The sequence below is a fragment of the Clytia hemisphaerica genome, unplaced genomic scaffold (genome assembly GCF_902728285.1).
Source record: "Clytia hemisphaerica strain Z4C2 unplaced genomic scaffold, Clytia hemisphaerica genome assembly, whole genome shotgun sequence".
Taxonomy (NCBI): domain Eukaryota; kingdom Metazoa; phylum Cnidaria; class Hydrozoa; order Leptothecata; family Clytiidae; genus Clytia; species Clytia hemisphaerica.
In genome coordinates, this window is record NW_027104433.1 from 952,184 (window position 1) to 968,761 (window position 16,578).

The window sequence follows — 16,578 nt, forward strand, 5'->3', positions numbered from 1 at the left end:
CCCCCTTATCGGCCCAATGCCGATAAAAAATTTAAACAACTTAATTTTAAACAGTAACACCAAATTTTGCCACCTGGCCAACTGCCAGATGATGTCATCAGCTGGCTGGCCAAAAAATTATTTTTTTGAAAATATTCAAAATTTGATGGTTCCAGCGGAAAGAGCATGAAATGCTGATGAAAATTGAGGTATAAAACATGTCTTGAAAATCTTCCTATCAAAAGCCATGGAGGTTGAAAGTTTTGTGAAGACGTCATCACAAGCCTTTCCAGTCAAAACTTAAAAACCTCGTAATTTTGGAACAAATTGACCAAATTTGATGTTTTATAGAATGAAATCATATCAAAATTCATTGCTTTTTAAATATTATTTTAGGAATTTTCATGTTATTGAGCAACAAAAAATTGAAAAAATCACTTTTAAAAATCCGAAAAACCTTTTTCTCAATGCAATTTTACAATTTTCAAACACCTCTGACATCTTTGCCCTTATAAGGATAACACATTTTGATGATTCAGCATTTCATCGTTGAAAAAATTTCCTTTTTCGGAAATAATTGCCGAAAAGAGCAATAATTGCCGTTTTTATCTTTAACACCCAAATGTATGTGTCGTATAATTTCATTATTACTATATCCTTTTGGTGGTCTTTGGCTCCAGTCATATCTCTCTATTTTTAGCTCTCATTAATAACTACTGCTTTAGAGAATCTTACGTCGTATAATGTTTTGGTGTTGTTTTTTTATTTATTTCTGTTCAAAAAGTTGCGGCTGGAAAAACGAAAAAGGTGTATGATTTGTAAGAATCGTCATGTTGATGAAAAGGAAAAACGAGCAAACAAAAAAGAGAAAAGTTCTATTTAAGAAAGTTCTTATCTTGAACACCCTGCTGTGAACACAACTCTAGAAGAACACACAAGGAAACACCATTCAAGTTTCCAAAAATTAAAACTTGATTTAAGGCATTTTTATGTTAACCATATAGGGGGCACCGCAAAATCGTCAAATAACTGGGGGAGAGCAGAAAAGAGAAAATTTTTTAAATATGGTGGGGGATAAAAATGAGGGGGTCAAGAAAAAATTGGGCCAGCAGCTCAGTTATATATCTGAGAAGTTGAATGTGGCTGATGCTTTGATGTGGTTTTTAGTAGTTTTAAATGATTTTAGAGCTTGTAAGAGTTTGTGGCTGATTATAATTGTTTGCCTGGGTTTCCAGATTCTGCCAACAAGGCTGTAAATGCTTCACGCACAGACATCTGTATCAGTTTAATCTAACTGTACCATGCTCAGAAATTTTAGAATACTTTGATTTGAGGTAATTTTTGTTTTTTCTAAAATTTTGAGCTTTGATCAGATTCCTAGGTTACCAAAACCAGAGCAGTTTTGGCTAAATATTGAAATTTCAAAAAAATAAAAAGCGCCATTTATCACGTGACCTGTTACTTTTTGAAAAAAATATTCCGATGACTGATATTTCTACAAAGCTTTTGCTATATACGCATGCCTTGTCACTAAAAGAAAAAACAAAAAACAAAGATAAAAACTGCTGTGCACATAATATTGAAAAGGAGAAAAGGAGAGAAGACTGCCTCCAAGCTACTGCTCAAGAAAGTTCATTTTTATTACAAAGTAGAATTTGATTTGGATGGAGTTAGAACTACCTGGTAGGAATAATGAATAATGAAACTACCTCTTTCGGATCAAAGACTAGATTGTTTCGATTATCAAAAAGTAATCATATAGTTTGCTACCTTAATTCAAAAGGGGCCTAAGTCCTGTGAGCCTTAAAATTCAAAAGGGGCATAATTCCATTTTGGTCATTTTGAGAAAATTGCAATTAAAGTTTTTCCTTGATTCTGAAACCATTTTTGATGGTAAAGCTTTGAAGTAAATGTTTTCTGAAAGCCATAGCTGTAAGTTGTTTTTTCAATGAAAAGGCATTCGTTTGGAAAGAATATATTTTTGTACGTTACAGGTGCTTTGCTGGTAAATCTTGCAGAGTGGACTTAGGCCTTTTTTGAATTAAGTGTGAATTTTTAAAAACATGTGAGGGTTAATTTCTGCCTTTTAAAGTTCAAAACCTGCACATATGACACTCCAAAATAAAGCCACTTACACCTAGATTCAAGATAAAGAGAAAATACAATCTCAGTAAAATAAAGAAAAACTCAATTAAACTTTTTAGGATGCATGGACTTTGGCCCATTTGCAATTCAATTGGACTTAGGCCTCTTCAAAACTTAACAAACTTATTTTGGTGGACTTAGGCCCTTTTATTGTAAAAAGTTGATTGACTTAGGCCCTTAATTGTAAAAAAGATGATGGACTTAGGCCTCTTTTGAATTAAACATCACTTTTATCAGAGGTTCAGTAAAAACTACTTGTTATGTACATCAAAAGAGAGATTGAGAAGAACTAAAGATCTAAAATTTCATAAAAATGGACTTAGGCCCCTTTTGAATTAAGGTAGCGAGTTGAACTATTTTTATTGATTAGTTATTGATTCTGATTGATTGGTAATTTCCTGATTAATTTTTGGTCAATTCATCATTAATATAGTAACCCAATAAACAGTCTTTCATTCGACAGTCAATAGATAACATCTATAATTTCTTATTCGTTCAGCCTTTACTTTTGCTTTTGCTTTTGTAGAGATTAAAAAAAATGTTTATTTGATAGTATTGAACCCAATCGCAGTTTTTTAATGACCTGTCTTTTCCATTCTGTCTACATTTAAATCTTCAGAATACCTCAAAAAAAATTCATTTTAGTGGAAATCTAAAGCTGTTTCTAAATCTAAACATTTCAAAATCTGTCAATTCTAGACAATCTGATTCAGTTTTCTTTAAAAAGATCAATTGTTTTCTTATTCTCTTTCAGGGAAAATAAAGTACCACCAAGAATATAATTTATCATTAAAGTTTAAAAGACAAAATGAAGAGGAGCTTCAGTCAAGCTGAAAGTTCATCATCTGGTTCAGCGACCATCACCGTTCCACCACAAACATCCTCCACTTCTCAAATCAATACAATCCCACCATTGAAACTACGCATCAAACAGCAAAGCATTGTTCAAGAGTTGACTGTCTCTCTTTACGAATCATCCAATGTAAAAGAAACATTGCAATTCTTGCTACATTTCCATCACCAGTTACGTTTGGTAGACTCCACCTCAGAAGAATGTGAACAAGTCATCAGACATTTGAAGGATCTGATACGTAAAGAATCTGACCATCTTGTTCGTGCTAAAGCCATTGAATTAATCAAAGAGATATGTTATCTACCAAGCTCCAATAAAATGCAATGTGTAGAAGAAATATTTGACTGCCTCCATAAAGAAAGTAAGTATCTACTATTATAAAACTACTAAGCGACCATTTGTTAAAGGTGGTTAAAGTAGACCAGAATTGATACAAAACTTGTATTTGAACACAACAGACTAAAACGCCCCTCTATCCTAAATCAAATTTTTATTCAAAGAACAATTATTTTTGAGAGAATGAATTATTAAAAGCTTCCGAGGTATTATTTTTTTGATAATTAGTGTTGCTATAAAACACTAGTTTTGGACTGGATAAGGTATAAGAAACATGGAACAGCCTGCTGAAATAATGATTTAGGCCCTACCACAACATCATTACAGTATGATAATAATCTATGTGTGCTTCTTCCCACTTTAGGTAACCACTTTGTTTTGTCGCAAATTTTCAACTCGTTATCAAGAGCAGCAATCCTTATTCCAAACAAAGCTGACATCATCCAGAAGATATTGAAAGCTTCTATAAAGGTTTCTTTCTTTTTGTCTGTTATAATCTTACTCTTACTTTATTTGAAATTCTTTGCCCAAACTGTCTCTCCTCTGATTTAGTTAAGAGAGGCCCAATGAGGTGAGGAGCATATTTGAAATCAAAGACAGATTGCAGATCCTTTTAGTAAAACATTTTTATAATCGATTCCTAATTTATTCAAGAATTATTTCTGAATTTGTCTTTAGAAACTTGACGATTCGCACCACGACGTTCGATGTGCATGCTTGAATCTGATTGGTCAATTATGTCCCTCTGAACCAATTAGAATGTCAAGTACGAGAACTGTTGATCCAATGGAATTGTTCTCTGAATTTTCAGCAGACCAAGATCCTCGTGTGCGGACCGTCGTGTACCAATCACTGGTAGGTAGTTCTCTTAAGATAACTTTTTCGAGTGTACACGATATCGCTTGATGTTTTATTCATTTTTTATACATATACAAACAAGCATACTGAGATTGTGTTCAATTCCACCAATGTAATGGAGGTTTTGATAGTAAGTCCAGCAAAGTAGACTAGGAGCATTTGACGAGGTCGTCATTTTGAAGAAAAACACAAAAATTCAAACAAGTTGGAGTTGAAAAAAAAATTAAGAATGGGAAACAAACATGATTAACAAACTTGCAACCCCTTATTTTCAAATAAAAACATTGCTTCGTCTTAAATTTTTTCCTTCAAAACAACTAAAATCTGGCCACCTAAGCAAAAGCATATTACAATAATATACCGGGCTACTTAATCGCACCATTCAGTCTATGGAAAAAGCTTTAAGTAGACCCCGGACTGTGCAACTGTGGCTTTAATGAATTTTTTGCTTTCAGCTCACACTCCACCAAAGAAACCGGCCATTGGATATCAGTGTTTATGAGAAGGCGACGTCAGCTCTGACAGACGATTATGAAAACGTTCGTCTGGCTGCTATCAAGTTGGTGTGGGTGTTTAGTCATACAACTCCTAACAGGTTTGCATGATGTTTTTGTTTGTTTCTTAAAACAATATGCTTAAAAGTGTAGCTTTCTACTAAGTTTAGGAGAAAGAAAGATACTATTTTCTTGTAGCAATAATCCATTTTAAACGACTTGGGGAAAATGGAGTATTTACATCATAATGGATTTCCTAATGGAAAATTTGCTATTGATTTTGCAACTAATTGCCTTCAAGTTATCACTTAACTTGACCTAGTTTGCAGGAAAAAAAGGACTTTCCCGAGTCTGAACTTTGAACTCTGATTCTTCCAGTATGATGAAAACAGAGAGCGGGGAAGAAATACGATTGTTGGACGATGCTTTCATCAAAATCTGCAACATGTCGAACGACATCTCAATGAAAGTGCGTGCAAAAGCTGTTGGTCTGCTTGGTTCCCTCCATGATGTCTCCTTACATCTGTTACAACAAACACTGGACAAAAAACTCATGTCACACGGAAAAGTAAGTGCTGAATTGTACCATTTAGCTGTCGTATACGACTTTTTATGTCCTTTTTTATTCGTTATAACCACTTTGAATTGCAGTCTTAATATAGAATGGTGAAAGTAAGTGGAGTGCATAATCTCCATAATTCGAATACGTAAGGGGACCACAAATGTGTTCGAGTTATGAAAATTTCAGTTATGGAGTATTGTTTGTAAGGCATTGTTAACTGAAAGGGCCAGAAAACTTGTCATTCGTTGTAGAGGTTAGAGCAAAAATAAACTCTGCTGTACTGTACCACTTAGCTGAAGAATAGACAATTTTTACTGTCCTGTTTTATCCAGTTCTAGTTTTGTGTGACCAGTACTTGATATAGTGTTCTTATTCGTCTAAACAGTCAGAATCGCAGTCTTAATATAAAATGATGCTAGACCAGGCTACATGTCTCTTTTCTCGTCGGCTGATGGGAAGACTTGTCAGTAAATTTGAAAATCTCAAGTTTTATTTCATTTGAATTTTAGAAAACGAAGAGTTTCAATCAACGTCAACTTGAGCGTTTCCGTGGCGGAGGGAGTTCCGGTGGTGGTGGAGCATGGGCTACCGGAACAAAATGGGCTTCGGATGATCCAAGTATTTTGAAGAAGGAAATCAAGGAGGACGAGGTGAAGCTGATGAATTCTGGATCTTGTGGTGTTTTCGTCAAATCTTTGGAAGACGAATTCATGGAGGTCCGAACCGCTGGCGTTGATTCGTTGTGTGAATTAGCCAATCAGAATCCATCATTTGCGCGCATGTCAACTGACTTCTTAGTAGACATGTTTAACGATGAAATCGAAAGTGTTCGTTTGAACTCCGTCAACAGTTTGATGAAGTTGCACAAATATGTTGATTTGAGGGAGGACCAGTTGGACACTATACTGGAATGTTTGAACGATTTCAACCAAGTTGTCCGTAACGCTGTAAGAGATTTATTAGCACAATGTCAAATGGCAACACAGTCCTGTTTGTATGCCACTGTTTTGGCTTTGTTGACCAACTTGAAGAAATATGCGAACGATCGCGAATCGATTTGGAGGTAATTTTTCATTCAGGATGATTTCGAATATAACCTGCTTTCTGCTTTGAATTTTGAACGATGTCTGTAAATTTGGTTTGGAATAGAACACAGAACAGTGAAAATATTTAATACTTATCCCATTGTCATTTAAAAGTCAAATGTCATTTTCTTTCTTTTTTCTTTCAGGTGTATGAAAAGCCTGGGTGAGCGTCACCCGTACTTCGTCTCATCTCTTGTTCCTCAAATCTTCATCACCCACCCTTTCTACGCCATCCCTGAACCAAACATCGATGATCCCGCCCATATCGCTGTCTCCGCCCTTGTCTTCAACGCTACCGTTCATTCACCGCCTATCCTATCCTTATTACCGCCCTTCGCCAAACAGCATTATGATTATTTGAGAGAGAGCTTACCGGAGTTCATCCCAGCTTTGAGTAAAGATGATTCCTCCTCGAGTGGATCAAACAGTAAAGGTAGGAAGCTTTTCATTCGAACCCTTTCGTTTTAGCGAGGGATTCCTCGTCAATCGTAAAAGGGGTTACGCACGGAGAACGAGTCTCGTGTTCGCAAAGCGAAAGGATTCTATAGACGCCTCAAGCCCACACTAGTTATGCATTAAGAGGTGAAGGCTATCAATCCGCTGCTCAATAGTATATCGTACTATTTTTCCGAAAATCCTAAACCCCAAAGAAATTCCGAAAATCTAAAAATTACAACTTAAAACGGATCAAAACTCAAAATACTGTGAATCTTGTGGACGTCATTTTGGCCCTAAATATTTCGTCACCGAAAGGGTGATAAATTTTTTTACTTTACTGAAATGAAATCGATTTCTAATTGATCCGATAGATTCTATCGATGATTACCAATCCAATAAAGACTCAATAAGTAATAGTTATCGCATGACTTTGAGTGCAATACGAGAAATATTTTACGAGCGAGGCGAGCCTTTTTATTGAATGTAAAATTTAATAGATTTAGTCTATTTACAGAAAGTTAAAGGAAGCAAAAATTTCCGAGTTAAAAAAAGAAAAATAACTCGGATAATTAAAGGAAGCACAATTTCCCGAGTTAGAAAATCAAAAATAACTCGGAAAGCTAAAGAAAGCAAAAATTCCAAAGTTAAAAAATGAAAAATAACTTCCGGGTCTCTAGAGAATTTCGAATGTTTTTGTTCGAAAATCTTGTTAGATTCGAATTTAAGATTCGAACGAAAACATTCGACTGAAGTTCCCGCCAAAATTATGCACATCAAAATAAAGAAAATTTTTGTCATCCAGAAGCTACAAAATAAATGCATCAGCTTGGGAGCAGCTTTTTCAGAGATGTGAAATGATTATACATTACTATACACAGAAAAAGAAGATGTATTGTATTTTTTCGATTGAGAAGAAATTCTTGATTATTGCGTTTCTCTATCAGATTGACAACACTTTTCGATGTTTTTGTTTCGATGCATAGATGAGAAAATGCATACTGGTTTGAGCTACGAATGGTCTGAAAAATCATTTTTGCAACAAAAACAAATTGGGGCGAACTTCTCGACTTTCAACTACCGTCAAGCTGTAAACGTGTCGAATTTTCGAAGTAAGAAGTGTTGATTGTTGAAGAATTGATGCTGAAAAGTCAAAGAAGGAGGTTTTGTTGAGGATTGGGAGAGACTTTTTACAAAAATCCCTCGTTACCTGGTTTAATCAAAAATATTGAAATTCCCTCGTTTGTTAAGAAAAATATTCTTGACAAGTATTAAAGAATTTCAAGTTTTTATGGCATAATACATTGATAAAAAGAACTGTTTGGTTTTCACGAAACGAACGAAAGTGCCGAAAGCTGAATTTATTTGCTTTGGATCGTGTCACGTGTGTGTCGAGTAGTTTTATAATAATTTCTTTATATTTCATCAGTTTTAATTTCACTGACTTTTCGGAAAGAATGGAGTAAGAGCTCACCAAAAAATAGCTTTTTTTGCGTTTTTCCATTATTTATTCCGAGAGTTCAGTTCCCTTCGGCTGTTTTGTTTTGATTTTCTCACGCTGCTTACCCAAATATTAACCAATTTTTATTTAAAGTCGTCCTAAGGCCTCATAACACCCCTCTCTCATTGCATTCTTGATAAATTTTCCGATCCAAAGAGGGGTTAGCCATTTCCAAACTCCTTTCAAATCTCGAGTTATCGCATTTTTTTGTTTTGATGACGTCATCAACTGAAAATGGCTAAAGATTCAGCCAAATTTGAAAATTGTACTCAAGCCTTATAAACCCTCCCATCTCATTCTTCATAAAATTACCGATGGAAAGAGGGGTCAACGACCTCCCAACTCCGTTTCAAACTCGAGATATCGCATTTTTTTTGTTTTGATGACGTCATCAGCTGAAAATTGCTAAAAATTCAGCCAAATTTGAAAGTCCTACTCAAGCCTTATAAACCCTCCAATCTCATTCCCCTTAAAATTCCCGATGGAAAGAGGGGTCAACGACCTCCCAACTCCGTTTCAAACTCGAGATATCGCATTTTTTTTGTTTTGATGACGTCATCAGCTGAAAATTGCTAAAAATTCAGCCAAATTTGAAAGTCCTACTCCAGCCTTATAAACCCTCCCATCTTATTCCCCATAAAATTCCCGATGGAATGAGGGGTCGACGACCTCCCAAGTCCGTTTCAAACTCGAGATATCGCATTTTTTTTGTTTTGATGACGTCATCAGCTGAAAATTGCTAAAAATTCAGCCAAATTTGAAAGTCCTACTCCAGCCTTATAAACCCTCCCATCTTATTCCCCATAAAATTCCCGATAGATTGAGGGGTCAACGACCTCCCAACTCCTCTTCAAGCTCGAGATATCGCATTTTGAAGTTTTTCCCAAACCCATGACGTCATTGGGTCCCTTTACCCCTAATGTTATCAACGGTCAATTCGCGAATTTTGAAATTTTTGCGGTCAACAGGTACCTTGTGCCCCAAGGGTCCCAAAAAAACAAAAAACGTCAATTTTTTCCAAGGGAAAGTGGGTTTTTAAATTTGCGAAAGATTGACATTGCAACGACTTCATCTCAAAAAACGCTAATTTTGACGAAATTTTCAAAGTTGAAACATCCCAGAGGCTAAACATGTTGGAATAGCGGCTAGACGAAAAAAATCGTGAAAAAAAACTGAATTTCCATTTTTAGTACCCGCATATCATTGAAATTTTGTAAATTTTGCTTACGCGCATGCGTTTGCCAAAAGAGTCGCACTCCGCTCGCTAACGCTCGCTCCGTGCGTAATAACAATAATTATCGAAATGGAACTTTTTGGTTCGTTTGAATGAGGGATCGGCCTCGTACTATTTTCATGTTGATTTTGTCGATATTTAGATTGCTTACAACAGATATGTCCAATATTACACCAACATTTTTTATCAAAAAAAACAATACATACACTTAATAAATAAAAGTTTTAAATCACGACATTAAGTCATTTTAATATTAATAATATTAAAATGACTTAATGTCGTGATTTAAAACTTTTATTTATATGGCGGCGCTTGGATTATATTTGGCTTCGGGCTCTCTTATACCCCTTTCAGTCAAACGAAACGTTTACAAAAGTACTATTATATTATCTACATCGATATAAAAATAAGCCAGTTTTATGATAACAACAGCAACTGTTTTTAATTTTACCTGTGTTTTTTTATTTCTTATGTCGTGTTTTCTCATTTTTTGGGTATCTCATCTTTAGGATAACTTTTCTCAATGAAATGAAAAAATACGTCATTTCACTGAAAATGAAATCTAGAAATTGAAGAAAATATTATGAAAAAGATGATTTTATAGATCTCTGAAAGTCATTTTGGTACATTCTAAGAGAAACACTAACTTATAAATGTTCTGTCTTGTGTTCTTTCTTGTAGACGGTGAAGAAGAATCACTGGAGAATCGTTTCTTCCAAAACACCATCCAACGATTATACAATGTGTTGGAGAAACCATCCAATCGATCGATGTCCGAAATCAACTCTTGCTTGTCCGACTTGAACGGCCTCAAAAAGCTTCATCGTTCCATTCGACCGTCAGCCGAATTTCTCGCCCTGTTTTTCAAGAGTTATCAAATGCTTCGAAAATGTCAAAATGAGCGCACGTGGAACCTTCCGCCCGCGCTGACCGCTTCTACCGAATGTAGCTCACTTCAGAATGATGTGGAAAATTTATTAGAGATGTCTTATAATATGGAGTATTCGTTCCCAGGAATAACGTCCAAGAGTACCTGCGTTTTACGAATGGTGAGTCTTTCTAATGGAAAATTATTTTTAAAAGTTTTCCTTTTATGCCGAAATATTTCGTCAATTTTTAAGACATTTGAACGTTTTTCAGAATTTAAAGCTCGGGCGAGAATAGCGATTTCAGTACTTCCACTTTGTTCGACTGGAATTTTCGATTTGAGATGGGTTAAGTTGCTTCCAGGCTATATTCTCAGACTTATTGGATTATTTTTGAGCTTTTAGATTCCGGTGGGATTGTAGCAATGATTTCTTTTTTGAAAGAGATTTTGAGAGAGAAACTCTAATATTTCAAGTAATTGACTTTTTCGGGCGGCTTTTTAAATTTTAAAAGACTTTGGAAGAAAATCTAGTATGCCTAAATCAAGACTCATTCGTTTTCTTCTTTTTAGATTCGAATACTGGCACACAGCTTGCATATTTTGTTACATTTGCGAGCCTTACCAAAGGCTCAGCAAACACAAAAAAATAATTTCAAGTTATGGAAAATATTCTTCAAGCGTCTCAACAACTTTAAAGAACATTTAACCACATCAAGCTCAGACGCGCATGCGTACCAGTCGGTTATTGAGTTACAAAATTCTTTAGAGCAAAACCTTTCAGATATTACAACCTTGCTTCAGTTGGTACAGAATTTCTTTGTAAAACAAACCATCACTTTAGATATGAACAATAGATTACGTCAATGCTCAGCTACCATTTTGGAACCCCGAAATAACGTGGATAACCCGTTTCGGTTCAGTGCTGGATTAGTGCTAGCAGTGGATTTTGTTTCCTTTATACACAATATTGATGACGTTGCAAATGTTTACATAAAGGTACGTATACTTTCTAATTGGCGTTCAGCCACTTCAGCATCCTAGATAAAATTACTCTGTTTTTCGATATTTGAACGAAGAATATTTTTTCTTCACCTTATGTGTGACGCTTTATATTTATTTGCTTCTTTCACTCAGGCCTGTCTATATGTATGTATAATTTTTCTACCAACCTCCTCTAAGGTCCTGAATAGTAGAAATTCGCACGTTGGAAAAAGGAAATTCGAACGTTTCAAAGAAATTAAGCCTGATTTCCACTTCAACTCAAATACAGAAAAGTAGAAGATTAATAGTCAGAGGGGGTGTTAATTCGGGACCTTTGGAGTACTGGTTAACTTAACTTTTCTCTGTGCAATTTAGATGCTTGATTTTTTCCACTTCTATTTTAGATCACTTATCCGGACAGTCAAATTGTTTACCAAAAGCCGAAGAACACTGAATTCCACTGGGAAAACCGTTCTCGTCAAAAATTGCTGTGTAAATTACTTCTCTCCCATCAGAGCTGGACAGGTACGTTACAAAGAATTGATTTTTTGGTCGTTTCAAATGTAATAAAGCAGGGTCCTTTAACTAAATTTATATAGTTTTAAGCTTATAAAAACGTGTGTCGTTTTAGACCTCAAGCCTAAGATAATGAATTTAAATTGTCTTTTGGTATATGGTCCTGGGATAAACCAAATAGTTTGTCTCAAATAAGGTTACTTTTGTGGAAGCAGGTACTTCTGATACGGATGGGCAATTACGAAGTTTTCAGTGGGAGGTTTGTTTCCTTTGACGCATCAATAATCACTGTTTTAATTACAAAAAGAAACATTAACTTAATAATTATCGTTTTTCTGAGAATGTTTGGATGATATATATTTCATTGATTAACATATCTTCCTTCGTTGTCATTTGAATAAAGGCTTTCCTTTACATAAGGTGTTTGTATGTAAGCAAGGTCTCAAACATAATGGTCGATGTTCTTTTGAGCATTCGTTGAAATATATTTGTATCTCTTTTTTAAGTCGAGTATTCTGTGACGTTGCACTTAGACTTTCTATTCGGATTGGGATTTAAATGAACATTATTATAATGCTATTATTCTATTTGTTGAAATGTCACTAATTAATAATTGCTGAATGAAAGTTTCAATTTGCTGATTTGTTAAACTTGGATTTATCAGATCTATTTTCATTTTTTGACGTCAATTTTTCATCATTTTCCTGCAAACGACCACGACTTTTTGTCAACACAGAGTGACCAAAGTCATCGTCACGTGTCATCATTTTGTATTTGGACTGAGTATTGCATGTGAAAATGATTTATAATGTTTCTGTTTCTGTTACTACACCTTTCTGTTCAGACTCTAAATGAATGGACGTCCTTTGTTCCAGTATGCTTTCTTACAAATACTATACTTGTGTTTAGAACACTTCATATAAACAAATTATCCATCAGAAATGACAACCGTTAACAACACATGTTATATTGATGAAATTTATGCGTACGATTGTGTGCAAAGGAAAGGGTTTGGTAACGAGTATGAAGATGGGTCCTTCTTGACTGGAAGTGCAGCCGAAGGGGCATTCATTTGTCGTGGAGTTTGGGAAACTGTCACTAACATTGAAATGGATGTTATGAAAACCTTCGGTGTAATACCTTCTGATAACCAGGAGAACATCTTGGTACCAACTGATGTCATCGGTTATTATCACTTGAAATGGAACAATGACTTCATGAAGTGTTTGGATCCCATGTTTGCTGATTTGTTGCTCGTTAACGGCAATAACCAGGAGTATGTGGACAGTCAAATACTAAAACTGTTTTGTAAAATGAACGGTCAAGGAACATATCAAGATGGAACTCCGAATATTTTTACTAATATGGATAATATGGTTCATATCGAAAGTGATTTCATACTTTGCATCGAGCTCGCGTTTTGGCCGCAGTTTTTATATCCATGGTTTCAGCGAGATCGCTATTGGCCATCCTCTGAAATCATCGAAGAAATTGATAGAAATAAATGTCACTTGGTCATGAAATCGGTTCCTGGGTCCGACAGGAATGATGAATGGAGAATTTCCTTTTCCAAAGCTGAAGTTATTTTATCCAAAGGGAAATCGCATTTTCAAAATAAATGTTATCTCTTGGCCAAGTTTATTTATTATGCTAACTTGAAACAGATCAGTGACGATGAGACAGGCCGTCATATTTCTTCGTATCTCCTTAAAACAACAATGTTGCTCATGCTCGAACAAACTCCACCAGAACAATGGAAATATTGGGAAGAAAGGCAAGCTTATTGTCATGTTGTCATTATGTTATATGAGCGACTAGCTGAAAGTTTATCCAAAGGATATCTGCCGTCTTACTTTGTTGAGGAAATCAACTTACTCTCTGGGTATTCTGAGAGGTATTTGATGGAAATAGAGGAAGCGATTTTGGAACTCTGTAAAACGTGGTCTACTACGAAAGGTGAAGAGTTCTTTTACTCGACAATCAAAACACTTTTCGACAATGTCAAAAATAAAATGGAAACTCCAGAAGCGAAATTGAAATCACATTCAGATTTCATTTGCAATAGAGCTATAACCCCTGAACAATTTTTGGACAGATGGAGTAGCTTCGATGAGAAGATAAAAACATTCGCCAATGGAAGCAATTTAACCGCTGAAGGAGTTCATCAAATGTCTAAACACGTTCAACAATTTGGTATGTCGAGTATGGGTTTTGAAGAGCTTCCTGAGCCGGTACAAAAGCGGATAGAAGACGTGGGTCGCGATTCTTTGCAAGGTTTCCTTGGAATTATAAAAGAAATGGAAACAAAAAGTCAAGATCCAAATCAGCTTGTTCAAACACAAATTGAGCAATTCAGAAAAATGTCCAGTTTATTGGAACGTGAAGAAGATAAAGAGGTCGTCGAATTCTCCACGAATCTCCTGGAAGAATCTCTTGCAGCAAACAGCCCTGAACAATTCCAAAACCTCTTTGGTAAATTAAACTCTTTCAACAAAACATTGGAGAAGAAGTCTGCTGAAGAAGTTGAGCCTCCACCGCTTACTGAAGAAGCTCAACAAATTGTCGATCAATGGAAGCCTGTTTATGAGAAAATTACCGGCCGGAAGTATGAACTGGAAGAGAGTTCAGGTGATGAATCTGATAGTTTAGATCTTGTGAATTTGCAGAACGTATTATCAGGATTTTTTCATCCTCAGTCTATGATTGGCTCCCCAAATATAAATGGGAATTCACTTCCCGACATGTTGTCAATGGTATCGGGAAATTCAAGCCCAAACCAAAATGGTCCCTTTCCAGGATGCCAACATGCAGTACCAGCTATCCATCAACCTCACATACCGATGTCAGGATATCAGAACAGTATCATGACTCCTTCGGCAGGTCAATGGGAAGGCCAAAATCATAGTGGCTACCATTTACCTCCAACTATTCACTATCAGCATTCTTACCCCAGACAAACATTTTTTCAAACACCTCCAGCATCGTACCTCACCACACAATCACCAAACTTTTCGACACTCAACGAACGTACAAACCATTTCCATAAAGAGGTTCGCTCTCCACAGAGACATAGTAACAAGCGTTGTTGTACTATCATATAACTCCCATATTTTGTCGATTCTTTATATCTTTTTTAATCGCGATTTAATCATGAAGCATGATTAATACTTCTTGTGAAGTGAAATCGCATTTACAATACATTTTATGCCTTATTACAATGCAGCAATTTTAATGTTGTACAACCGTTTACTTGATCGATCCCTGGGTGTGTTTTTATTTGTATGCTGTCAATTTTCTAACCTTTCTAACCCAAGGCTCATTCCATAGTATCAGAAAAAGTCTATCTTGAAATTACTCGCCTCAATACCAAAATTAGCAGAGCTGTTTTAACATGATTTCCTTGATCGATCCTCACCCATACCCTGGGTGTGTTGTTTCCGTTTGTCTGTTGTCAATTTTCACAAGGCAATATAGTGCTGTCTTCGAAGGAGGTCTTTCACACACGTATTCTTACTTTGAGAATTGCAGTTCGTTCCTTCAAATGGTAGTTTCTCAAAATGAATCACCTTTTTTTTACCGGATATAAGCAAAGAATTGTTTTTGGTAAATCAGCGAGCTCATTTCATAGAATTGAAATTCCTCGCTGATTTCTTTCTTTTTCTATTTGGTTAAGCTGTAGGAGCCTCTGAAGGCCATTTTCGCAACTATTGGCGCTTTCAATGAGCGCCCTATCAGCAACTTGGACTGAATGACCAATTTCCCTTACATGCCGTGGGTTGACCCGGGCGAAGATTCGTTCACTTACCAAGTGAAACGCTGCGAGTTTATTATATGAGTTTACTATACCACGGCGCATTTTCGTTTTGCACGATGTCCTCTGTAATTACTCATTCCATAATTTTAACTCGTAGAGATTTCTTGGATGAATTATTTTCATCGTTTCACTTCAACTCTCTATGACGAAGACATTGAACAATATTCATAATTAAATTCGTCCAATTTCAAAGGTCTGACTAATCCGTTGCTATTTCGGACGAAATCTGACGAAATCTGTGAAGTTTTTCTTTTTTGATGATCGTTTAATTAAACATGTTTGGCGTCAGTTTTTGTGATTTTATATTTGACGTCACTTTCAACGTCACTTTTATCAAAACCGATAACGAACCCTAATTAGGCATTCGATCAGACTCCGATTCATGCTTTATAGTCCATTCCACTCTTACAATGCGGTGGAAACCGTGTCAGTGTAATAAGGCTAATTCTCTTGAGGCGGTTTCCTCTTGTGAGCAAAACAAGTGCACACTTAAAGCAAATGGCCTCTAGTTTTAATCCTTCGCCTACATTTTCGTTTTTCTGTGTTTTAGAACCGTGCTTCATCAAAGTGTGCGTCGTGCTCATTCATCCAACTGATATTAAGAGAGAGCTGTACCACAAGCAGTCGGATAATCAAGTCCAAAGGAACGACGAACTTTATAAATCCTTCTTGAAAATCTCAGATGAAGTGAAGATTTATGTTCAACCGAAACCTGTCACGCGATAAACAGTCCATACGTGTTTAAAATAAGTTTTGTTTATGAATCTCATTTTTACTAGATCTTTTGTAAATACACTTCTCTTTTTTACGTCTTCGAAAAATATAATCTGCTCACGTATAAAAATCATACCTAGTTGCAAATGAAAGATTCACCGATGTCAGAATCGCCCGTTCTCCGCAACCTCCCAAATCTCTGG

At 35.8% G+C, this 16,578-nt stretch overlaps 1 protein-coding gene across 3 annotated transcripts in view; it reads left to right on the forward strand.

Moving 5' to 3' along the window:
• The window catches only part of LOC136820675 (integrator complex subunit 4-like), a 159,987-nt gene extending 143,595 nt beyond the window's left edge, over positions 1 to 16,392 (forward strand). For all 3 annotated transcript variants that reach the window (XM_067076873.1, XM_067076872.1, XM_067076871.1), the window contains 11 exons: positions 2,879 to 3,338; positions 3,678 to 3,784; positions 3,992 to 4,168; positions 4,627 to 4,766; positions 5,044 to 5,233; positions 5,737 to 6,290; positions 6,459 to 6,745; positions 10,164 to 10,531; positions 10,921 to 11,346; positions 11,736 to 11,856; positions 16,212 to 16,392. In XM_067076873.1, coding sequence (XP_066932974.1) covers positions 2,933 to 3,338; positions 3,678 to 3,784; positions 3,992 to 4,168; positions 4,627 to 4,766; positions 5,044 to 5,233; positions 5,737 to 6,290; positions 6,459 to 6,745; positions 10,164 to 10,531; positions 10,921 to 11,346; positions 11,736 to 11,856; positions 16,212 to 16,387 — 2,952 coding nt within the window. In that variant the 5' untranslated portion in view covers positions 2,879 to 2,932 and the 3' untranslated portion in view covers positions 16,388 to 16,392. The remainder of the gene's footprint in view (positions 1 to 2,878; positions 3,339 to 3,677; positions 3,785 to 3,991; positions 4,169 to 4,626; positions 4,767 to 5,043; positions 5,234 to 5,736; positions 6,291 to 6,458; positions 6,746 to 10,163; positions 10,532 to 10,920; positions 11,347 to 11,735; positions 11,857 to 16,211) is intronic.
• The last annotated feature ends 186 nt before the right edge of the window (positions 16,393 to 16,578 follow it).